The 27,179-nt window shown below is 34.6% G+C and overlaps 1 protein-coding gene across 2 annotated transcripts in view; it reads right to left on the reverse strand.

Moving 5' to 3' along the window:
• LOC145317711 (CD109 antigen-like) overlaps positions 1-27,179 on the reverse strand; it is a 71,417-nt gene that overhangs the window by 34,531 nt on the left and 9,707 nt on the right. The window contains exons 5-11 of one of the 2 annotated variants that reach the window (XM_080158931.1): positions 26,198-26,287; positions 23,610-23,679; positions 11,607-11,905; positions 8,604-11,174; positions 6,890-8,153; positions 4,956-5,092; positions 3,845-4,424 (exon numbers count right to left, since the gene is read on the reverse strand). In XM_080158931.1, the coding sequence (XP_080015057.1) occupies positions 4,172-4,424; positions 4,956-5,092; positions 6,890-8,153; positions 8,604-11,174; positions 11,607-11,905; positions 23,610-23,679; positions 26,198-26,287 (4,684 nt within the window). In that variant the 3' untranslated portion in view covers positions 3,845-4,171. Of the gene's footprint in view, positions 1-3,844; positions 4,425-4,955; positions 5,093-6,889; positions 8,154-8,603; positions 11,175-11,606; positions 11,906-23,609; positions 23,680-26,197; positions 26,288-27,179 lie in introns of those variants that run through there. The other variant, XM_080158930.1, reaches the window with a different exon arrangement.

Consider the following 27,179-nt stretch of genomic DNA (forward strand, 5'->3'; position numbering starts at 1 on the left):
AAAGCTTACTTCAATTCCTTTTTTTACATTATAATCAGAATTATTTAGTCTAGATTTACTTGGTCTATTGTAGACTGTTCAGAGAGGACGGGGAAAGAGTGAGAAGGGTATGGGGTAGTATAGAGTTAACTCCCAAGAGAGTGAAATATAGAATGAGAGAGAGAGAGAGAGAGAGAGGAAGAGAGAGAGAGAGAGAGGGAGAGAGAGAGAGAGAGAGAGAGAGATAGAGAGAGAGAGAGAGATAGTGTGTGTGTGTACATAAATTTAGATAATCTAAATTATAATATTGAAAATAGAAGACAGACAAAACATAAATATTCAACTTCAACAAATTTACATTCAATTTTCTGTGTAAGAAAAACAGTGTTTGATGCATAGCATCTCTAGAAGTATACGCATTTCTCACTGACTGACTAACTCGCTTTCTCCAATAGAAAAGTACCTCTTAAGTTACCATTTGTTTTTTTTTCAATATTCCCTCCTTGATGTGGTTACCTATTTTGTAATTTTTATTAGATTGGGCACAAAACATTCTCTTTCTCTATCCGTCTTTGATGATCTTTAGAGGGCATTTCTTTTTGCACACCCTATAATCTAAAATTTGATGATTTACTCGCTAGTCAAGTTATATGCCAGTTGGGACATTTTAGCACGTAGCTCCCTAACTAGTAACTATAAGTAGCACAGGAATCGTTTTATATTTCCAAAAACTAGAGTTCATAGCGGTTCTAACGGTATGCAAAATTTTTCTGTATTAACACAAGCTGCGAAATTTTAATTTTTTTGCTCACCCTTTATTAGCATGGCCAATTTTTCTACTTTTTAACAATTGAGTGTTCATGTGTTGAAGAGTTAGTAAAGGGAAAGAATGGGATAAAAAGAGACGGGTAAGGGATGGGAAAGTGAGGAGAGTCAGTGATGGGAAAGGGAGAGATTAAAGGGGACGGGTAAGGGATGGGAAAGTGAGGGGAGTTAGTGAAGATAAGGGGGGAAAGGTTAAAGGGACGGGGAAGGGACGGGAAAGGGATGGGGAGTGAAGATAGTTAGTGAAGAGAAAGGGGAAAAGGGAAGGGGAAGGGATGGGAAAGTGAGGAGAGTTAATGAAGAGAAAGGGGAAAGATTAAATGGGACGGGTAAGGAATGGGAAAGTGCGGAGAGTTAGTGAAGAGAAAGGGAGAAAGATAAAAGGGGACGGGTAATGGATGGGAAATGGAGGAGAACAAAGGAAGAGATTAAAGTTAGTGATGTTGAAGTGAAAAAATGAAATATCTGCATAACTAATAAAATTGGGCAACCCTATAGCACTTCGGACAGAAGGACAGACAAGAACCCTGATATAGAGTAGTTTCGCTTGTAAAAATGAGGCATTCGAAACTGAGTTTAATGACGATTGTGTATCAAAGTTCACTTGAGACCAGTTTCAATTATAGAGTGAAATATAAAAAATTACATTAAATATCATACATTTATTTTAGTGAATATCACAAAATACAAAAATAAAACATAATAATATTAATAAGCAATATCATTACTATACAGCATAAATATTAACATAAATACAAATAAAATGCCAATTTAAAATAAAAATTAAACTCATAGAGCTAAAAAATTAAAATAATTCAAAAATAATATTTCATATCTTTAATGATACCAAACTCAAAATTAACCTAATTCCTAACTGAAACTAATTATTGCACTAAATAATAAGCCTTTTAATTGTATGAAAACAATGGATATAGAATATACGTGGATATTATGACAGGGGAAAAATTTTAGTCAATTTAGGTTGCTAACATGAACCTCATTTATTGGTCAGTTCTCTCATCCAGTAGGAGGATGTGATAATTGGGGTTGGAGTTGAATATCGTTATTTCAGCCAGCTGTGGTTATTACTTTATTAGAGTACATGGAAATCTAGTGTAACATCCAAGTAATAATAAATCCATTGTTACAATACAACCTATTAATTTAAATATAACTATTTCAAATAAAATAAATATCTAGCTTTTGGCATAATTTCAAAGTTTGATTTTGATAGAGCAGTTAAATTTAAAAATATAAAACTTTGGTAGAAAGTATCTGATCTGCAGGGTGTCAGGGATAGGGCTATGGAAAATAAATAAACCTTCCTTAAAATATAAGTGGTAATTTATGTATTTTCATTATGGCTTCGAAACCGATTGATATCCACTGAATTATAACCAGTTCTCAGCCATACTGAAAAATCATATATGTATAGCATGGTATTTTCCACAAATTTCCACGAATATTAAAATGAAAATTAAAAATTAATACCAGTTTTATTTGACAGAGCCTTTGGCCCTTCGGAGCTAAAAAAAAATTGTTTTAATTTTATAATTTTTCATTTTAATATCGGCGGAAATAACATTAAAAGACTATTGAGGAAGTAAGAAAAATCGTAAATTGATTGGGCCATTTTCCTCCCCCTTCCTCCCTCCCTGCAGAAATGTGAATATTTGGGCAAAAAACAGAAAAAAAACTTTTGATAGAAGGAATGATTGATTAATATCAAGAAACTCTGAATATGAAAAGAATTATTCTCGTATTCATTCGAATCCGGTGGACAGGAACCGGTTCTCATCCATACGAAAAAAAAACTTTGTCTAGCATCGTATCATATCCAGCTTTCTACGAATAAAAAAATGTACAATCATAAGATTAAAACCAGTTTTTTTGGCCGGTGCCTTCGGCACCTCGGGGCTAAAAAAATAGTTTTAATCTTATAATTGTACATATTATATCCGCAGAAAGCTGTTTATAATACGATGCGAGAAATAACTAATATCAAATATTAAAATGAATACAAATAAACTTGAGCAAATCTATTTGTAATACATACAGTTTTTTCTTCTTTATACATGATAAAACACAAAAATTTAAATAAAAAACTTAAATAAGGGGGACGAGATTATGGTAGATATCACGTAATTCTTGTCCTTAATACTTGTATTACGAGATATTTACTATAGGGTAACCTCCCCAGAATTCATTATCTCCAGGGATTATCTCGTATTCCTTCGAATCCGGTGGATAGGAACCGGTTTTCATTCATACGAAAAAACTATGTCTAGCATCCTATTACATCCAGTTTTCTACGAATATAGAAATGTACAATCATTAGATTAAAACCAGTTTTTTTTAGGCCGTGCCTTCGGCATCTCGGGGCTAAAAAAACTGGTTTTAATCTTATAATTGTACATTCTATATCCGCGGAAAGCTGTTTATAATACGATGCGAGAAATAACTAATCCATTATCATATTGTTTTTTTTCACAAAATATTTGGCCGATAAATTAAGCTCCTCTGAACACAATAAAAAAAGTACACTATTAATTTTTAGTAGCGAAGCTACTCTACAATTCACGTTATCCGTCAGTCAGTCAGAGATTTTCTGTGAAGATTCCTATGGCCTGTGCACATTCAGTCTGTACATTGTTTCATCCGTCACTTACGCTTTAAAAGACATAATATTTACTTTGTACGTTTGTATGATCTTTTGTGCTTTACTACTTATAGATGGTGTCATCCTTGTTTTTCTACCTTATAATAGTACATATTAAGTTATATAATTCTTACATAAGTACTAAAACAATATCTTTTTTCTATTATTTCTACAACATATTTGTATTAAGAAAAATAGGTTCTTTGGAATTATAGCGGTGAGTTTGGAATCATTCTATTTATATTTTTAACAAAATAGAACTTTAGTTAGTGCAAGAGGGGTGTGTCAAAACTTTCGTAATTTACCCCACACCCCTTTTATTTTTGTATCTTATTATTGATTTTAGTTAAAAATATAAACCAGGGCTCGGCAGCTGCCTAAAATTTCAATCTATTTGGATGCTTAGCAATTTTTTTGAAAAGAGGGATTGCCATATTTGTGTCAGGCTAATTTTTAAAATTGTAAAGGCTTACAGGCGGCTACCGCGCAGATGCCGAGCCCTTATATAAACTGGTTGAGTGACATCTGCTTCAATTTGAAGAAAAAAACAACACTGGGAAATTAATATCAATAATACTGAATAATATCTTATTTGGGTTTAAATAATTCACTTTTTGCAAAGCGGACTTGAAATAGCGTTGTAATTTATTAAAAGAAATTAATCTACATATTATGTCATTTTTAATGGTCTTTTAAAAGCTGGCAATGTTACAAGCCACTAGAATGAATCAGGTACAGAAATGGAACGACCGTAGCGAGCAAGGTGGTGGACAGGACCAAGACAGGCGGGGCCGACGAGTAGAACGGGCAGAAGGGGCACTGGTAGGAGCCGCACACCTCGCAGATGCTGAGGATGTACAGCGAGGTCGAGTTCCAGGTATAGACGAAGAACCGCTCTGGTCGCAGCGGCTCCACGATGACGGCCTGTCTGGTACGCGTCAGGTTGGCCACTGGATAATATCTGAAAATGAAAATGATAAAAAAATACATTTATTTATACATGGATCTTACACCAGATCACCATTAAATCTATTTAAGTGAAACTAATAGCTGGCGAAAATAACTACCTCCCCCCCCCCCCTCATCACCTTCCTTCATGCTGGATGAAGGAACTGAACATAAATTGATGTCCATGCTAGCAGCCAAAATTTATGTCAATTTTTCCCACGTATATTCTATATTCATTGTTAAAAAAGATGTCAGGTATGTCTGTCTGTCAGACAATCTGTCCTTCTATGCATCTGTATTGCTGTAATGGATTTATATTACTTAGCTTTACACCAGATTATTATGTACTCTACTAAAGTGAAATTCATAGCTGGCTAAAATAACGATACCCCCTATCCATCCAATATACAACCCCTGCTCTCCTACTGAATGAACGAACTGACCAACTTAATGACCATGTTAGAAATCTGAATTGACGCGCAATTGCTGTAAATGTATAAACCTATCTGTTCTATATTTGTTTCTGTTGGTATGTCCATCTTACCTTCTGATTGTGTGTGTAAAGCACTGTGGAGCCTCGCTGAGATATTCAAAGTACCAGATGGTTTTGCCAGGCTTCTCCACGTCCGCATCCTTCAACTGCGGAATTTGCCCAGAACGGACTATTTTGTTGGCATCCGGCTGAAAAAATTTATATTTTTTTGTGTTAAAATTACAATCCCTATTTTTTAATAACTTTTGAATGCTCTCCAACAAAGTACTTGTTGAGCACTTGTAACCCCCCCCCCCCAAAAAAAAAATGAGGGGGGGGAGAAAGCGCCAAAAATTCTACCTCTGTGTTAAATGTTTGGAAACCTGCAAAATATTGGGATACTATTATTAAAGGTGTTGTAGGCTAGGGATCTAAAGGGATAAGACAATGGCCGATAAATTGATGTACATCCCTAATGATTATGTACAAGATTACCCCTTCTGTAGATTACAATTAGTGGTTAAAACGTTTGGACACTCTACTTAATGAACTAACCAATCAAAATTCATTAAAAGTCCCAAAAATTGTTAAGCCGACGAATAAGAAACGTTATTAAAAATTTTGTGGACTAGTGCAGTAAACAGCCCAATGTTCACTCCCTCCCTGGATATAAGCTCAAATTTACTTGAATATCCACGATTAAGTTTTTCATTTCTCACATGCCAAACTCTTTTGTGCAAAAAATAATTATTTTTATTAAAAAAAAACTTTGCATTACAATTAAATTTTCAATACACTAAATATCTCATATCAAGTTTTTAGAAATAGCAGATTTTAAAATAAAATGAAAATAAGAAAGTCAGTTGGAAAGATATATACAGAAATATCATTTATATTAGGGTTGGGCCGGATATCCGGTTTGGCCGGATATCCGGCCGGATACCGGATATTGAAACTATCCGGCCGGATATCCGGCCACACCGGATATTGAAACTATCCGGCCGGATATCCGGCCACACCGGATATCCAGATACCGGATATTGAAACTATCCGGCCGGATATCCGGCCACACCGGATATCCGGCCCAACCCTAATTTATATACATCTTTTAAATTCTTTGATCTGAGTTGAAAAGTTATTTTTACTTAACAAAATATTTTAACTTTAGAATTTATAATATGAACATTCAAACTATAGTAATGGAAAAGAATTTGTATTTAAGTTTTTAATAGTACATATCAGCAGGGAGGGAAAGGACATTAGGCTATTTATTACACTAGTCCCCAAAGTTTTATAATAAAGTTTTCTTATTAGTTGGATTAACAACTTTAGGGATTTTTAATGAATTTTAATTGGCTGGTTCATTAAGTCCCAACGTTTCAACTACTAATTGTAATATACAAAAGGGGTAATTATGTGTATCATCATGAGATGTACATCAATTTATCAGCCATTGTTTTATCCCTTTAAATCTCTGACATCTTAGTATTTAGTAAATGAACTATTAGATTTTTCTGTTTGAAGCAAAAGATCTCTAAAATGGCTTAAACAATTAAATTTTGTTAATCAAAAAGCATGGGATTTATTACTTTTTATACTTGCAATATGGCTTTAATAATGAAATATTTTATCACAAGAAAAACGAATTATGAAGATGATTAAAGTATCTCCACAGATTATGACGTCATACGATAGAATAGCCAATGAGAGACCAGTATATTGACCAATGATGATAAAATTTATGCTGGCCTCTCATTGGTTATTTTATCGTATGACGTCATAATCTGTGGAGGGACTTTAATCATCTTCACGAATTATCCTAAAAATTATGCGAGTTTCAGAAATAACCTCATCTTAATTTTCTTTTGTTTACCAAATGTGTTGCAAAATATAATTATTTTCTCAATAAAGTTTATTTGAAAATTAAATAACGTTTTTGTCGAAATGATAAGAATGCTTTGACTTTACAAGATAGATATGATAATTCTAATTCTAAAAAGTCTCACCTGTAACATAATATATCCTGTTGGTATATCCACAACAAGCATGGTCAGACCAGAAGTTGGACTGTCTCCTATACACGTCCAGCTCATACAGCTCTTCACATCAATCTCGGACTTGTTCCGCCCGCGGTAGTTCTCGTCGATGGTCAGGTTGAAGCACTGCACCTGCGGGTGGTCTTTGTACGGCTCGAAGTCAATGCCCCAGTTGATGTCCAACTGGGCGACGGCCTGGCCGGCTCCGGTCGCGTGGTAATTGACATGGCCCCATACGTTGGGGATAACGATTTCTTGGAGGTTGGAGATGCCATTGCCGCTGAAGTAAATATTTTTGGTAATGTTAGAATCAGGAATTTCAATTTCAATGTTGAGATTTGTAATGTCCTTAATTCTGCTGTTGTAGCTGTAGGAGACCAGGGCCTCGAGAGCCACGATGGTGTCCTGTGTGGCAATAAAGCCACCCACACCCAGCCTCATGGTGTTCAGCCAGGTAACAATCTGATCCTGCAGGACAGTGACACCGCCACCCTGTACCTGGAACAGCACCAGCAAAGCGTATCCAGTGGCCTCAACAGCCACAGCATCATTGAACTGTTTGTCCTTGCCCTCCAGGAAAGGTCGGTTGAACTGGAGATACTTGACTGTGTTGGTGTTAATCTTAGTTGGACTCCAGTAGACCATCCCACTTTCCTCGCGCTTCATCTGCAACAGCCGGCCGTAGGCGGCATCAGCCTCGGGACTGCGAGCCAACACTAGGGCATATGACACTATCGCAAGTTCATACGGGTCCGTTATTTTTGGTAAATTTCGCTCAAGGAAACGACGAGCGCGTTGTCTTGCTGATGAAGAATATTTCTTGATTTCTCCATACAGCTTATCAGCTGTTTCTTGCAGAGAAATTAGGACATGGGCGGTGAGTGCTATGTTGCCGGCCTCGGGGTTACGAGTCATAGGCTTGTGCAGCGGGTGTTCATTATAGTATTCAGTCTCCATGAACTCTCCCTCAACATCCTGCTGGTTGATCAGCCACATGACAGAGGACCCAAACACCTCTGGATCAATATAGATATAGTCCTCCCAGTCCTGGAAGGACACGTGGGAGAATATCTTGATGCACCAGGAGGTCAGCCAGACGGACGGCTTGGCCGTGTCCCAGATGGACACCCAGCCCTGGGTGCTGAAACGACGCATGACGGCTGCGTACTCAATGTTCATCTGCTCAAAAACCCTCTTGGCCAGGTCCCAGTTGGACTGGAACTGATTTGTCAGCCTGAAGAATAAAAAGAAAAATTAAAAAATATTTACATTAAAAAAAAATTGAAAATTAATCATTGATCATAAAATGTATTAATATAATTTTAATAATTTCTACAATAACTATTTTGAAAATATTGATTTTTTTCAATATCTATAATACAAAGTAGCTTATTGTCTGTCTGTCCTTCCCTTAAGAATTTGGTAACCACTAAATCGATTTAATTCTACTCTTCAGGGTATACACCTACTGGTCTTGTGGTGGTTTTAGGCTATTTTTTTTTGGGAGGTAGGACACCCCCAACCCCCACAAAAACACAAAAATCCTCCCCCAGTTTTTAGTCCGCTAGTAAATGTATACAACAATAAAAAGAACAAAAATAGAATCTTATAGAACCTAACTACAATTTTATTTTAAATTAGTTATTACTTATTTATGTGGTGGTATTATTAAAAAATATCATACCTGTAATAATGAAGTTGCCAGGTGTTAGCAGCCAAGTTGAAGCCATGGTACTCTGTTCCCTTGCCAAACCTGCCATTGCCATCTGGAAACATCGACTCAAGATGAACAGGACTGTTTTTCATAAAGGTTGGACCAATAACATCACCACTCAAGGACACCCTACCGTATGGGCTGTTGTAAATATATCTTCTAAAGATTTCATAAGGAATTTCTGGCGTTTCATCCACAAAGATGTTCATGTACTTGATTTCATTTGCCCGACTTTTCAGGTCCAGCAGAAGGGAGGTGTGTCTGTGGACAATGCTGCCCTCAGGGAGGATGTTGATGGTCAATTCCTGTGTGTTGGACATGATCTGTGTGGACAGGGTCACATACGCGGTTATCTCGCCCTGCTCCCTGTCAGGTGTTGGTTTAATGGGCAAGTGAACCTCTAGTTCATCCTGGCCGCGGACAAAGACTAGATGATGGTGGTCACCCTTGGACGTCCTCGGGTTGTGCGACTCCACAAATCCATAGGATTCCACATTTATAAACTCATAATCATCAGACCCCATGAGCATGATAACTGTTTCTAGATCATAGGGAGATCTGTTCATGATCATACATCTAATGCCGACAGACTCTCCTCTGTGTACCTCCTTCGGAGCTTCACAGTAGAAATGGACGGGTCGGATGGAGTCAAAGGACAAAGGGTCATCCATGATGCCAATGCCGTGCTTCTTACTAATGCTGAACGCGTTGAAGTACCAGGTATCTGTGGTGAGTGGCACCTCAAGGTTATAGAACTGTTCTCTATCCTCGTCAATGTTGACATCAAACCAGCCCCACTCCCCGGAGCCAACATCGTAAAAGTCCGTGTACCTGTTCACTCTGGACAGCCTAAACCTGAGCGTGGCGTCCTGTTGGGCGGAAAGCTCATCTCCGCAGTCGGCCTCGTCCAGCCCGTCCTCGCAGTCCTTGTAGCCGTTGCAGATCTGGTCGGCTGTGTAGCAACCCTTGTGCAGGCAGGGAAAGTATCCGGCTGTCTTGTTGCACTGACGCGTCAGCGGTGTCTGGGGAATAAACACAAAATCTGTAAAGATCAGCAGCTCGTTCAACTCAAACGTTCTGTTTGTGTCAACTCCATAATCCATGGAGGGATAGTAGCTCACCTCATCTGGCTTTGTACCTTCCCTGTCAGTAAAGAAAACTCTATGAATATGTTTATCAACATTTTCAAATGTATGCAGACTTTCAAGAATGGATGCTTTGGTGATTGTATTCTTGCCCTGTGTAGCAAAAACGGCAGAACGGATGGATGAGGACAAGAAAACAGCTCCAGGGTCGCCCCTGCAGGTGGCCTCCACAGTGTCCTTCAGATGGTCCTTGATCTGGGTCAGCTTAAACTCAATCTTGTGCCGGTTAATGGCCTGCACGGGGAAGTAGGCAGAGTTGGAGAGCATGAAGTCGTCGGGCTTCGTCACAGTGTGCACAATAATGTGGAACCCTGGCGCCATCTCTGAAGAAACAACTAAACTAAATGTATTTGTGACTGCGTGTATGTCAGAACCATACTCTCGGCCAGAATTCAGGATGAGATTCTTGGACACTATCAGCCAGTCAAAATATGGCAGCGGGAAGTTACTCTTGACATGAAAGACAACATATTCACCAACTGCTATATTTCTAGTGCTTGATCTGACTTGGATATGCCTGTCACGTGGCCCATACGAAGCATACGCAGTAGCTTCTGTGTAGGTATTCTGTGGATTCTTATTGTCTGAGTAGTAAGCGGTCAGGTACAGCTCCTCGGTCAACTCAGGAACCTCAAATCTAAATCTATGCACCCCCTTCTCTCTGTACTCTTCAAATTGTTTTTCTTTGGCGTAGATACTGTAGAGAAACTCTGTGTTCTTATCAACATTGTTGGTAATAAAAGCTGCAGGATTAATATCATTATTGTTTATAACATCATAAATGGCATCGGATCCAAATGATTGTCCATAATGGGCCAGCCGGTCTATATCCTGAAACTCATTAAACTGGTCTGCCACATATTTGGGAACCCGAATCTTTGTCAGGTCGACAACACTGCCATCCTTCTTCTTGGCCCTGACGTTGATTTCCAGTTCAGAGTCACGCAGGTCCTCTGCCGGCAGGGCCACCTGGTCGTGGTACCGCACAGAAACGGCACCCTCGAACAGCATACCTGGGGTGAACACCATGGGACTGTTCCCGACAAATCTCAGGCTCAGCGTTTGGTTGATGATTCTTGTCTCGCAGAAGCCCCGCTGTGTGTTGTTGTAAAAGTACTCAGTGACAAATGCCTCAGCCCTGACCTGGACACCCTGCGTGGTGCCCATGAAGTTGCGCACGTCTTTCATGGTCAGAAAAAACGTGCCGCCAAGGTCGACGTTCTTGCGAAACGGACGGGTCTCTGTGGTAAGGTAGGTCCAGTTCTGGAAGAGCGGACGGATGGGCTGGGAGGTTGTGTTGACGTACGGGTCCACGTAGCCGTATCTGTCAGGTCGTACAATCAGAGACAGGTTGCGGATAGGAACACCATCCACATTGTTGTACAGCTCATTTGTCCTGAAAAAAATATATGTACTGTACATATACAAAAAAATGTTATTTTGTAGAGCAGATATTTCATAGTTAAGTTATGACAATACTTCTGTATTTCTAATAGATCCATTTCTGCTCAAACAGTTGCATGAAAGTTAAGTAATAGTTATTTCTCGCATAGTTTTTTCGTACGGATGAGAACCGGTTCATAACCACCGGATTGGAATAAATACGAGAAAAATCATTCTTTAATAAACTAAGAACATAAAAGTGTTATATACTAAGAATGGAAAAGGATTGTGTAATGATAAAAATGATAATACAAAAATTTCTTAAAATAGAACATGTTAACAAGAGTAAACCTAGAACCTTTTTTTTAGTAGAATATCTTTAATTAAAATGAAATTTTTATTATAGAAACTAATTAGATTTTTTTCTTCTTATTATTGTACTGACCTGATATTACTAATATTATGATAATACGAGAACTCTTGTCTGTACAGAGAGGTATCATTGTACAGCGGCGTCGTTCCGTCAATCTTCTTCGCATACCACCGCACAATCACGTTCCCCTTCGCCGTTTTCTCGTACAGGTAGGCCGCCGACACCTGCGCCTCGATGATCTGGTCGGTGTCGAAGACAAAGGTGGGCATACGGACAAATACCTCGAACTGTGGGTTGTAGTATTTCTCCACCTTGATCTTCTTCTCCTCTACCTGGCCCTGGCTAGCAACACGGATCGTCCAGAAACCTACCTGCAACACAAAACAGGATTTTCATATAAAATATTTAAGTTTCTTTCGTGATATTATAGACAGTTATCTGCAGATACAAAATTGAAAACATGAAAACATTTCTTTATTTTGCCCTGTGAAGTGGTTAAAAATTGGTTTTAGCTTTAGATTATTAAATAGACTAATCTTATCTTAACTTAAAACTTAGTTTACCAAAAATGGTTAAATTAAAACGTAGATTATCATGTACTCTAATTATGTGAAACTTGTAGCTGGCTAAAATACCGATCCGCCCATCCATCCACCCTTCCTTCCTACTGGATGAACGAACTGACAAATAAGTGATGTCTATGTTAGCAAAATAATTTGACAACTATTTTTCCCTTGTTAATATATCCACGTAAATTCTACATCCATTTTTATTTCCCTGAAAAAGTTGTATCTATTGGTTGAGGTATAAATTCTTAAACAAATATTGTTTACAGTTTCAACTTTACATCCATCTAGTCACAGTGGAACAAAGATTCGTATAAATGGAAATTTCAATCAAATTATTAACTGTAAATAAATATCATACTTATTACAACCGAAGAGAAATAAATCTTATTTGGGAAAAAAAGGGTAAAAATTAATTGAAAAGTCCTTTTTTTTAATTTGTTTTTAGATGGAATGAAATCATTTTATAACATCCTTTAAAATTACCCTATTTCATCTCTTATTCCCCCTTCTTATTTTTTTACCCACAATAAAACATATCTACCCCCCCCACCCCGCCTCCCCTCCTCCCCTTAAAACTGGTGTTCAATTTTGTCTGCATTTTACAAATATAGATTTTAGCAGAAGATTTGAAAAATCCAAAGAATCACCAAAAATCTATTAATACAGCACAAACTGCTTTATTCTTATTGATTAACACATTTGGATGTATATTTAAATTAATATAGTTGGCATGTAATTTTAGTGAAACAATAATTCGCGGATGTTATTATACACCAAACCGTTTATATTTTGGACAAAATGACGAAGAAAATAAATTGTGCTATCGTTTCCCCCCCCCCCTCCCCCACAAAAAAATTTAAATTTATTTAACCAAATTATGAACCCTAAATTATTAACAAGCGGCCCCTTTTTATTTTCTTTGCATTATGGGACTTTTTGTTCTTACTATTGTGTCTTATTGAAAACACTTTGTATATATGCCAACAATATTCGGAAATTATTGGACACTAGAAACTACTTGTATAAAGTTTGAACCCAAATATAAAAGTTTGAAAATGTTGCTGGATTTATATTCGAAGATAATGCGTATTTTCAGTATTAATTTTTTCACGTTTAAAAAGCATTTAATTTTTAATTTTAGTTAAAGCTTTTAGTGAATTTTAATTGTATTTGTCAAAAATTTAAACAAACGTTAAACCATTTAAAATATCCTTATATGGAAGTACCAGGATGTATGTCTATCTGTAGTAAAGTATCTCGCTGACCAAGAATCGATATGGTTCTCCTTTTTCTGAAGCCTCTTAGAGGCCCTGAGGAGGTAACTCCAACCTCCCAAGAGAAATCGCCCATAAAAAAAACAGTGGAGGCGACTTAGTCATATTGAAAAAAGTTTGCGTTTAAAACATTAGAGTATAACACTAGAGGGAGAAATGGTTAAATAACTGTATCTCCCCATCGCCTTGTGTAACCTTTCTATTGGATCATTGAAAATCAACCAATGAGTTACAGTTGCTTATATTAAAACACCCAAGTAGCAGAAAATAATTTAGAAGCAGACGAAAGAGGTCTTTGAAAAAGAAAGGGAGGTAGTTGTCTGTATATACATCTGTTCTATAGATCTGTTTTTAAAACAAACAAATTATTCTAAAATAATGAATTTTAAAATTTTCACATCTACATGTAAGATAAATTATATGCTTTGTAAAATAATAATTTAACATGACACATTTAAGTACTTTTTTTGCTAGAAGCGTAGCATCTCTACAACTTTCAACAAAGATATGTCTGTACGTCAATTCATTCGGGTAAGTTTAGGAAATTGACTGTATCTTTGCATAGCGCGGGATTTAAAAATTTAAAATCAGTCAAATATAGTGATTTATTTACAATACTAGCGGCTACACCTCTGGCATCTGGGCAAGGGGCTCTGTATTTATAGGAAGACTGAAAAATAGCCTAAAATCATCACAAGGCGGAATCTAAAAACAAAATAGCCTTAAAACTATCCAAGGTCTTAATTAAGCTTCACTTAAAAGGTGAACCCAATAGAACAGTTCAATAGTTATTAAAATCTTAAGCTAAAGACAAAAAACCTTAGCTCTCGCAAATATAAAAAATTAAAATTTTACTCATAATGATATTTTTTATCTAAACTGTTATTTATTTCTTATTTAAAGCAAAGCTTTTCTATAACGGATTCCTCTTTTAATTAATTTAGGCATGTTAGAATTGTCCTATCGATTTCAAACTTTGTATGATGATTCCTATATGAAGTAGGTATGAGTTAGAAAGCGAAGCAACTCTATAATCGTTACCAAAAAGTCCGTACGTCCATTTTAAACATATTGCTTTTTAACAACTAATTTTTATGTGATAAAATTATCCGATTGGTCTGATTTTTGGAATACTGCTTCCTAGTACAACAAAGTTCATTGTTATAAGCGAAACATCTCTATAATCGAGTCCTAAAAATGTAAGTATGTCCTTAAACAATATCCTGTATTTAAGCAATTTTTCAACAGATCTACTTACAATTTTGTTTCGTTCGATTTTAATACATTTACATTCTGATTATTCAGTTCTGATACTCAGCTAAAGTGTTAGTGTTCATTTATCCTGCCGTTTCAGAGCTTCGTTTTTATGGATGTTGTCATCCTTGTTGCTGTGCAATTTATGAGCATTCTTATTTTTGAAAGCGAAGCTTTTCTATAATTAGGGTCGGTCCGTTCGTACGTTCGTAACGGATAGCTTTTTTCGTTAATTTAGGCATGTCCGTACGTTCATTTTAAACATGTTGATTTTTTTACTTTTTTAACAACAAATTTTATGTGATCTAATTATCCGATTGATCTGATTTTTGGTATATTGATTCCTGGGACAACAAAGTATAATGTAATAAGCGAAGCAATTCTATAATCAAGTCCTAAAAATGTAAGTATGTCTATAAACATTATCCTAAATCAAGCAGTTTTTCAACAAATTTACTTACTATTTTGCTCTGACTCTTATACATTTTTATTCTGATTATTCAGTTCTGACACTATACAAGTGTTAATGCCCGTTTGTCCTACTGTTTCAGTGCTTCGCTTTTATGGATGTTCTCATCCTTGTTTTTATAGAATTAACGGTTCATAACCAAACACACAAAATTATTTATATTGTTTACTATTTAGGTATTAAATTCATTCGCATAAAAAATCTTCGAATTTTGTACAAAAAAATTTCAATTTTACATTGACATCTGAAGAGAGCAAATATACTCGAAACAATTTGTAATATCTGCAAAAATTTATAATGTCAGCCACCATATATGAAAACTAGCGACTACGCCCCAAGAAGCCTCTACTGGCACTTTAAATGTTTGGTTTTGTTTAAAAATAATACGATACCTATTTATGTTGCAATTCAAGTTTCTATGATACCTAGCTATGTTGCGTAGGAGTCTCTATGAGTAAATTTTTCTCTCTCGATTTTTAGTGATTTCTGTTGGGAGGGTGGTGGTACCCTCCCCCAAAATACAGTGTGTTTTTTTATGAGAACTTTTTTGAAAGCAATTTTACCCCACTTATAGTTATCAGAATTTAATGATTAATAGCTTATTTTCTTTGTTTTTTAAGGCAATTAATAGAACAACAAAAAAATATTTCAGTTTTTATTTAAAAAGTACAGTAAAATCTAAATTTCAAAACTTAGGTGTCAACATATAAAAATGGTTTTAGAGCATTTTTCTTAAAAAAATGGATTTTCTGTAGTCGACTTTGGGGAGCAAGTACTTCCTTCCTGGTTGAGATATGACCTTCAAACTTTGATATGTTCTAGTACATGTCCCGAATAGTATCTGTATACATTTTTAGCTCTATATCTCAACTTTGAAGTGTTTAGCACCCATTCTTGCAAAAGGTTGATTATTTGAGCATAAGAAAAATGCGCTAAAACCATTTTTAGATGTTGACACCTAAGTTTTGAATTTTAGATTTTACTGTACTTTTTAAATAAAAACTGAAATATTTTTTTGTTGTTCTATTAATTGCCTTAAAAAACGAAGAAAATAAGCCATTAATCATTAAATTCTGATAACTATAAGTGGGGTAAAACTGCTTTCAAAAAAGTTCTCATAAAAAAAACACACCTTTTTTAGACATTTGAGAAGCTACCCTGTTAAGGAGAACCCGATCGGTTCAGCAGTTACCGAGATCATTCTGTACAAACAAACAGACACACATCCTGTTTCTTTATTATTAGGATAATTAAAGAGTCAATCACACACACACAAACCCTTAATAACTTTAACTTAAAAGTACTAGATAATATATGACAATAAATAAAAATGATAAAATCTTAGAATCTGAGTCTGGGGAGAACACGAACAATCAATAGTTATTTCTTTCATCGTATTATAAACGGCTTTCCGCGGATATAGAATGTACAATTATAAGATTAAAACTAGTTTTTTTAGCCCAGCGGTGCCGAAGGCACCGGCTAAAAAAACTAGTTTTAATCTTATGATTGTACATTTTTATATTCGTGGAAAACTGGATATAATACGATGCTAGACATAGTTTTTTCGTATGGATAAGAACAGGTTCCTATCCACCGGATTCAAATGAATACGAGAAAATAAATTATTATAATTGAGAAATATCTATAGTATAGATGTATATAAAAGCAACTACCTCCCTTCATTTTTCAATGGCCTCTTTCGTCTGCTTCTAAATCATTTTCTGCTACTTGGCAGTGTTAATATAAGCGACACGATTGGTTGATTTTCAATGACTAAATAGCAAGGTTGTACAAGGTTGATGCGATGGGGAGATACAGTTATTTAACCCTTTCTCCCTCTAGTGTTTTTCTCTAATATTGAGATATAAAATCTAAATAAGACCAGAAAACGCTCAAAAACTAATTCTGCCTATACAATCGTATTTTACGTCAACAACCAAAGATTTTTTTTACAGTATTCAAACAAAGAGAGTAAAGGAAACTAATCTTTTTAGTCAATATTCTGCGTGTTATAAAACAAAAGTAAAATTATGTAAAGGTTACAATCAATAAATAACATTAACTTTTTTCCTTTTACAAGTCAAGACTTTCTACAACATGGTTTCTTTGACCGTCCGAATTGTTGCAAAAGATTCTCGGGGTATAGTCCCTTTCGTAACATCGCACCTTATGGGGCGATTCTTCGTATTTTTCACAGTAGCTTTTCTCTTATTTCTAGCACCTGCGGGGAGCTCTAACCCTGCGGCGGGGCCAATTACCTAACCCTGTGGGGCAATCACCTAACCCAATATAACCTAACCTAACCTAAAAAAAAGCCATTTAAAAAATACGACGAATCGCCCCTTCTGGGGCGATGTTACGAAAGGGACTACTTCTGATTCTCGTATCAATTAGGTACAATTCTAATAGTTCTTGTATCAATTCAATCATATTGATTTGATTAAGGTACGATATCTTAAGCGAAGCCTCTTCATAATTTAGTTTTGAAAACGTTCAAACTATGTAGATATAGAATCTTTTAAGCAATTTTATGACAGATCTTTTTCGACTTTATTCAGTTGCCAAATTGTTTTGTTTTGTTGAGCTTCACTTTTATGAATATAATCATTCTTTTTTTCTATATTGAGAATCTACAATATAAACCTAATTAAAGGAAAACTTAACATTCTTGTTCTCTCCAGGAAGGAAGAAGACAATGGGCTGTTTATTTCACCAGTCCCCAAAGCTTTATTATAATGATTTATTATTCGATGGCTTATCAACTTTGGGGACTTTTTAATTTAGATTGGTTGGTTCATTAAATTAAGCATCCAACGTTTCAACCACTAAATGTTTTTTTTAGTGTATCATAATTAGGGATGTATATGAATTTATAGGCCAGTGTCTTATACCTTTAAATCCATGGTTCTATCTATGTATTATTTTTGGCCCCCACTAAACAGAAACACAATTATTTATTTCAATGGTTATGTAAAAGTAAAGCTCGATCTTTAAATCGTTTATAGGTGATTTAAACCGGGGCGATTCATTTGGCGCACCATCAAATTATTAATATCAATCTTTAAATCGAATTTGCATGGGTGATTTGAATCGGGCAGTGGCGCGGGCCCGGCGCGCCAATGCCACTCACCGAGTGGCATTGGCGGTTTAAATCGGGGTGATTTATTTAATAAATAAATATTTTTTTTTAATTACTTTAATATTTTATTGCAAAACTATCGTGAAAACATTTTTATAGTTATTTTTAAAATAAATTATATATTAATGTTTTATATAAAATACTATACTGACACGGTATTTTATATAAAATACCTTACTGACACTGCTTAAGTAATAAAGTTGTACTGGCGCGGATCGATATTTTAGTGAGTGCGCAAGCGATTTAACAACACCGCACCGAAAATCTTTTAAAAATCAGGTGCGCTGTGGCTTACCACCAGCGCGCCTACGGTTTACCTCTGAATCGCCCCGATTCAGCGCGGCATAAAAACGATTTAAAGATCAAGCATGTCTCTCTTTCTATACTAAAGGATCTAACTAACCGCTGAACCGATATGTTTCTCTTTTGCAGCGAAGCTTCTATAAGGACCAGAAAAGTATCTAAACTATTTTTTGGGGAGAATTGCCCCTTTAGGCCGCTAGTGGCGTATCCGCTAGAGTATACTAAAGTCATTAAAATGGGTTGAAACTTAAATTAAAACAGAAACAAGGATGACAACATCCATAAGTAGCGAAGCTCAAAAATTATGAATGGTTATCGGGAAAAATAACAATAAAGTATTGTCATACAATAAAAATTAATCTTGATAAAATACGGAATCCAGAAACCTAATAAAATCACGAAAATTTTAAAATCTAGGCATCGATCTAGCACCGCAATTTATAGACAAATCTTAATGAAACTTTTAAAAAATGTAGAATATGAGCGTATTCAATCCTTAAAAATTTTAGCCGCAAAACCTGAAGAGGAATCGAGAAAACCATAGAAAAACCTAAAAATCTAGGAATCGATCTAGCACACGAATATAAAAATGTACAATCATAAGATTAAATCCAGTTTTTTTAGCCCGTGCCTTCGTCATCTTGGAACTAAAAAACTGGTTTTAATCTTATGATTGTACATTTTATATCCGCGGAAAGCTAATTATAATACGAGGCGAGAAATAACTATCATATAGATTATTCGAGATTTAAGATAGATAGATATCTGATTGTGCTACAGAACAGCTTTGTTATTAAAAGATAATTCTATGATATAAACTGTACGAGATGTTAATATATCTTCTTCTATATTTAGTTCTTCCTAGAATTGTCGGAATTTATTATCTAGTTGAGTGATGAGAGTCAGGGAGGAAGCAGACATTGCCATTTTTATTACACTGGTCCCCAAAGTATTTTAATAACTTTTTTTATTCGTTGGTCTAACAACTTTAGGGACTTTTATTGAATCTGATTGGTATTTTTATTTAGTTGAGTATCCAAACGTTTCAACCATTAATGGCAATCTACAAATGGGGTAATTTTATGTTTCTTCATTGGGGATGTACAATGTACATCAATTTATCGGCCATTGTCTTATCCCTTTATATGCCTGGATGAGAGTTACAACTTAAACATATGTTTAATAATATTAAATGTGTTGTTTAATTCTAAAATACATTAAATACTATTTTAAAAATACAAGGGTGGAGTGTTTACCACCCTCAAACTTAAAAACCTCTAATTTTAACCATCTCAAAATTTAAAAAAAATACATTAACTTAACCCCCCTTAAAACTTTGAAACCCCCAAAATAAAAAGCTTGGACGCCCCTGATCCTGATATTTATATAATGTCAATTTTTAGATTAATACTCTATTGAAAATTAGTCAACATCTAAGTTTAGGATTGAGCTTTAGTCCCTTCGGGGCTAAAAAAAACTGGTTTTGATCTTATAATAACTATTATTATATTTTCATATTGGGTAAAATAAGCCTAAATTTGATAAAAAGTAATTATGAGAACAAGCAGGTGTAAGTGAAAATTTTAATAGCGTAGCAACTTGATTTGAAGGTCCTATCATTCTAAACGTTATACAAAATTATGATAATTATTTATGAAAAAAAGGCGGTTTTCCTAAAAAGCCCATTCCGAGGACAGAACCCCTGGGCCCTCCCCCCCACCCTTTAATTTTGTTAACTTTATGTCAGGTTAGATAAAAATTTTTGATTTTTGTGCAGATGATAAAAATAACCCTTCCCCCTTATTTTTAATTTATTTCCAAAGGGTAGAGGGTTTCTACGCCCGCAAAGCACTTGGATATAAAGAACCGAAAAAATAATTAATAAACAAAATATTAAAACAAAATTGTACTTTTTGTAATTTCTGGCTACGCAACTTACATATGTTATCATTCTTGAATTTAATCTACTACAAAATTTAGAATATAATTCTTCTTTTCATATAATTAACCCCATCATTTATAATGTTATGAAGTACGCAGTATCTCTACAATTCAGAGTCTTTTTAAAGTTCATATTAATCTATTAAGTCGAACGAGCTTTTTCCTTTTCTTATTTCTAAGTATGATCCTTATTTAAAAGTAAAATGATTTCTGTCTTGAGCAAAGGATTTTACAAAGCGCTTAACTGACAGGGTTCTCCAATACAGTAAAGCTTCTTATAGGTCCATGGAAGAATTTTACTACTTTATGAAAAACCTCTTCTAGTCTCCCCCCCCCCCTAAAAGATATTACTCCTGAAAAATACAAAATTAACGAAATCGAAAGTAGAGGGTCTACTTTCCCTTTCCCCCTTTATTGAAGTGCCACTGGCGGCCTATAGTATTTCTATAATTATTTCATCCATTCTTTTCTCCATGGCATACCAAAAATTGGTAATTTTTATCCTTGTTAATAAAAAGTGTATGAACATTATGGATGCACTTAAATACGAACTTCGTCATTATATTAATTTAAATACGCAAATTATTTGTTACTTTAAATAAAGACTAAAAAGACTTCAATTGAAAGAAACCATCTTTTTTTACCAATTATGCCCCTTGTTTCTGATATATTTGCAGTATCTGACGATTGACTGAAGCATTAATTATAATTCCAAAGATATCAAGTTTCATAATAAAAACAATAATCGCCATTCTGTCCAAATATCTTATTGTTCATATTTTGTCAGTTAGTTTAAAGGAGTGGCGTGTACAGGTTTTTGACAATCACCTTAAGTCAAAATCAAGTTGTGTGAGAGCTTTCAGACAAGATTGTTTGTATCAGGTGGGGGGGGGGGTGGATGGATACACCTTGTTGGTGTCAATCTACAAACTCAAATGTCAAAGAAGCATCCCTAATTGGTAAATTGACGCACCAATTAACACCCCCTTAAATCTTGGGGGGGGGGGGGGGGAGGGATGTTGTGACTTTTTCAAATTGAAAAAAAACCTTAAGTTTAAATTCTTTCTTAGCCCACTTGAAAGGAAAAAAGTCTACTTTATTCTTCCGAAATATATTTCAAGTAAAAAATAATCATTTCAATCGCATCTCTTAATGAAGTGAATCAAGCAAATTTAGCTTGGTTAGTTTTGCCTTAACACCCCCCTTTGCTGTATTAATGGGAAGTGGACCTTTGTCAAAGGGGGGGGGGGTGAATTCTACCCCCCTTGTGCACGCCTCTGGTTCAAAGTCAGAATAAAAAGATTGAACTAAATATTTTGCTTTGCAGATAAATATATCATAGTTAAGAATCTCATCAACCCCAGGGATCTGCAGGGATAAGACAATGGATGATAAATCTATGAACATTCCCAATGATGATCAACACAATTACCTCTTCTTTAGATTAGAATCAATGGTTGAAAAAATTGGACAAAGATTGCTAGATTAAACCAACTAATCAAGCTTATTAAATTTTAAATCCAGCGAATAAGGAGGAATTTTTAGAAACCATAATAATTTACATACCATTAACCCCTCCCTCAATAGATCACCCCCTCCCCCCTGTTGCCTACATAAAGCATAACACCTTTTTCCAACCGTACAATGAAATATAGCAGTACCTAAAAAAACAGAAACGCATTTCGAATTGATTCAAAACCACGGTATTTATATCAATCAAATCGATAGATATTACTTGGATGTTGGATAAAGTAAAACTCGCAGCTGGCTAAAATGACGATTCCCCCTCCCATCCACCCCCATTACCCCATAACGTCCCCACTTACTGGATGAACGAACTGACCAATAAATGAGGTCAGCAGGCTAAATTGACGACAAATTTTCCTCTGTTAAGTCCTTTTATATCCAATTTCCATATTCATATCACAAAAAGCGTGTTTATTAAACTTCACTTTTTTATATAAATATATTTTTAAAAGTTCCATATTAAGAATGGTATTCCAACTGTGTCTACTTTTTTGACCCAAGAGAAACATTTATGTTGTACAAGTAACTTTCCCAGCCAATTTGGTTCTGCTTTTCCCTTAATTATTGCAGATATTTTTTTCAACTTTACATACCTTTTTCACAAAGATTTAGTACATCATAATTTTAATATATTATGTAGTAAGGTTTTTTTTTGTATAAAGCTTAAGATTTCGAAAAGTACTGAACAGTTTGAGTGGCCAATTTAAGGAAAGCTCTACATAGGTCCTAGGATAGTTTTTGGCTACTTTTTTGTCATTTTGAATAATGAGCCGATATATGCTAAGGGCGCAGCCGCTAGTTTTAATGTTAATCATTCATTATATAAGCTAAAACAAGAAATATAAAGTAAAAATTTAAACTAAGAAGAAAGAAAAATAATATTTAACAATAAACGTAAAAGTTCATATTTTTTAATTTAAGTATTTTTTCTCATATTGCAAATTTTTTTAACAATAGGTTTTTTTCTTATATTGCATACTTTGACTACAAAATACTTTAGGGGAGTGTACCACGAGGAATCATTTCTAAAAAAAACTACCCTACCTCCCATTTTTTTCTTTTAAAACTAAATTAAAAATTAGATTGTCAAATTCAACTCTCCCCTAAAAGCCTCTAAGGGCGTAGCAGAAAATGATATGATTTTCTATGACAATTAAATGCAGTGTTAAAGTCAAAGGTACACTAATTAAAGGCTATTTACTAAAAGTATGACAACATCCAAACAACTAACCAGATGGTCAGACAAACGAGCAATAATAAATGTAGAGTAGAAACACATTTTATATTCAAAATTATTTTTAAGGCTGAACTTAAATTTCGCAAAAAAATCTATCGTAAAATTACTTTACATGGAAAACTAACATTTTACAATTCATTTATTTTGATTACTCGCATACTATGTTGTGCCAGATCATCCAAGGAAATATTTTTTTTAAAAAATCAATGGAAAACGGTTGTTATTAATTATAATAATGACTATGGAGTTGCCATACATTAAAATGATAAAATTATTCTGACATGCCGAAATTACTCAAAGAGCTATCCATTATGGACGAACCCTAATTTAAAAAAGCTTCGCTGTTAAAAATGACAAACCTTAGGAAATTCTGGTAGGTAGAAAATGCCGGTGAGTACTCCATTGTTCAGCTGCTTAGAATTCCATTTCCTAAAATTAAAAATAAAAAAATAAATAAGTCTAATCCTATACTTTTCTTCAAATTTGTTTCTCTCGTTATGACATCCAAAAAGTCGGGGATCTAAAGGGATAAGATAATGATCGATAAATTGATGAACATCCCCAATGATGATACACAAAATTACCTCTTCTGTAGTTTACAATTAATGGTTTAAAACGTTTGGTAGCTCAACTTAATAAACCAACCAATCAAAATTCAATAAATAAATTTGTGTTACAGGAATGAACATGTAAAGTTTGAAATAGATGGTACAATTCTAACATGTATAAATTAGCGATAAGCGGTAACCGTTACGGACTAATCTACCCTAATTATAGCAAAGTTTCGTTTAAAAAAATTCATGACTTCCTCTGTTCGTTAGAAATAGATGTATAATATACGTGGATACTATGAGAGGGAAAATTGTCGTCGATTTATGTTGCTAAAATGCACACCACGTATTGGGCAGTTGGTTCATTTATTAAGAGGGGAGGGGTCAATATTTTAGCCGGCTACGAGTTTCACTTTATTAGAGTACATTATAAACTAGTGTAAGATCCAAGTAATAATAAATCAATTGGCTAGACTATACGATTGGTACAAGCCATATTGAAAAGGAAATTGTATAAAATTTGTTGGGGAAACTATTTAAATTTTTTAAAAGCGAAGCTTTTCTATAAATAGGGTCGGTCCGTCCGTCCGTCCGTCCGTCACATAGAGATAGCTCTTTCCGTTAATTCAGGCATGTTAGAATTGTCCTATCGATTTCAAACTTTGCATGGTGATTCCTATAGTAGTTAGGTACGATTTAGAAAGCGTAGCAACTCTATAAGCATTACCAGAATGTCCGTAAGTCCATTTTAAACATGTTGATTTTTTTACTTTTTTAAGAACAAATTTTTATGTGATCTAATCATCCGATTCACCTGATTTTTGGTATATTGATTCCTGGGACATCAAAGTATAATGTTATAAGCGAAGCAACACTATAATCAAGTCCTAAAAATGTAAGTATGTCCATAAACATTATCCTGTATCAAGCAGTTTTACTTACAATTTTGCTTCGACTCTTATACATTTATATTCTGATTATTCAGTTCTTACACTATACAAGTATTAATGTCCGTTTGTCCTACCGCTTCAGTGCTTCGCTTTTATGGATGTTGTCATCCTTGTTCTGATGAAAATAAGTTCACCGCTTCCTCTCATCAAAGAAAAAGTTTTCAAAGTGTTTAATTGTTAAGAACTGAACATCATGATGTTGTAGCCGGAGCCAAAGGTTCAATCCTTTTAATAAAGTGACAGGATCTTTGTCTGTCTGTATGTACAAAAGGTTAATTTTTACAAAGTAGCTTCTGTGGGTCCTGGGAAGGTTTTGCGCTATTTTTTTTTTTTGGGGGGGGGGGAGGTTACTATCACTTCCATCAAGAGAAATCGCTTTTGGAAAAAATTATCCCCCGCAAAATTAAAAAAAAAAATAAGAATAATTTTGTAAAAGACAAAACAAAATATAAATAATGATTATTGATCTGAAACGTAATAGTTATCTATCGCAACGTATTATAGACAGCTTTCTGCGGATATCAAAATGAAAAAAATATAGGATTATAACCAGTTCTCCTTTACGCCGCTAGAAAAAGTTGTAGAGCCAAAAACTTTTTGTTTCTAAACTAAATAAAAAGTGAACCCCCCCCCCCCCCCCCCAACCTCGGATCCCTTCTCTCAAGTGCCACTAGGAGCCCCTAGGGACATAGCTGTTAAAAAGTATACTTTAATTTAAAACTTTGAACGGAAGGCTGAAGAAAGTGTAGATTAGGCCATAGATTGTTTAATAATATAAACTTTAAGCTCTTGGATTATTATTTAATCTTATTCTTTTGTTAAAACTTTTATTTTGTTTCCCTTTTAAGTTAAAACAAGAACAATCATGTTTACTATAGTAGCGCTGCAATAATTATTATCAAGATTAATTAAGATTAATCTCTAAAAAAGTTAAAACTTCATAAAATGGAAAAATATATCCTTACTTACTCGGACAGACGGACGGACCGACCATAGTTATTCTATCTATCTATCTATCTATCTATCTATCTATCTATCTATCTATCTATCTAACTATCTATCTATCTATCTATCTATCTATCTATCTATCTATCTATCTATCTATCTATCTATCTATCTATCTATCTATCTATCTATCTATCTATCTATCTATCTATCTATCTATCTATCTATCTATCTATCTATCTATCTATCTATCTATCTATCTATCTATCTATCTATCTATCTATCTATCTATCTATCTATCTATCTATCTATCTATCTATCTATCTATCTATCTATCTATCTATCTATCTATCTATCTATCTATCTATCTATCTATCTATCTATCTATCTATCTATCTATCTATCTATCTATCTATCTATCTATCTATCTATCTATCTATCTATCTATCTATCTATCTATCTATCTATCTATCTATCTATCTATCTATCTATCTATCTAACCTGATGATAAAACCATCTGGATCAATGATGAAAAGATCTGCTATCTCTGTGTAAGGTTGAAGTGAAGTGTCTAACATTACTGCTCGAACCCTGAATTAGAAAAAATATAATTAGAAAATTTCAACACGTATAGCCTGTTCTAAAAGGATTAGTGTTATCAACTCTTTGAATTTTAACTCTAGTTTTTAAATCATGACAGTCAAGGAATGTTTACTAAAGTAAAATACAATTCAATCTCGCCAAAACATTTCACTGCATTTGACTGTATGCTCATTAAGACCTATTAAAGGGCTGATTGTAAGAAAGTGATATGCTACATTTAAGTTTTCATTTTTTTGGGGGGTGGAGGAGGGGGGTTTAAGAAAAGATTTACTCCCAACTAAATTAAAATAAGGGGGGGGGGGATTTCTTTGGCCATATACGGTTCTAAGGTAGACTTTCATATGCAGGTAAAGTAGTAAAGGGGATGGAAGGGTGAAATCGTTATTTTAACCAGCTACAAGTTTCACTTTAGTAAAGAACATTAAAGATCCAAGTACTAATATATCTATTTATCGAAAAGTACAGAAAAATATACTTTTCTAAAAATTGACCCAAATAATTGTATTAACCTTTTACAGGCAGACAAAAAGGAATTGAAGAATGATTGATAGGGTTGTAAAACAAACACACCAACACACACACAAACACTCATACACACTCACACATACTCACATAAACACACCCACACTTTACTTTTACACAAAAACTCACGAATCTAGAAGGATAAGATAATGGACGATAAATTGATGTACTTCCCCAATGATGGCGAACAAAATGATCCCTTCTCTAAATTTAAGTAATTGGTTGATAAATTTGAACACTACTAGGATTAAACAATCAATTAATATGAATAAAATGACCCTAAGTTTTTAGCCAGCAAATGAGAGAGGGTAATTATAAACTTTGGGTAGCATAAGTATTTAGTGTCCAATGTCTCCTC

The sequence above is a fragment of the Acartia tonsa genome, chromosome 4 (assembly GCF_053477335.1).
Source record: "Acartia tonsa isolate MP-2025a chromosome 4, ASM5347733v1, whole genome shotgun sequence".
Taxonomy (NCBI): Eukaryota; Metazoa; Arthropoda; class Copepoda; order Calanoida; family Acartiidae; genus Acartia; species Acartia tonsa.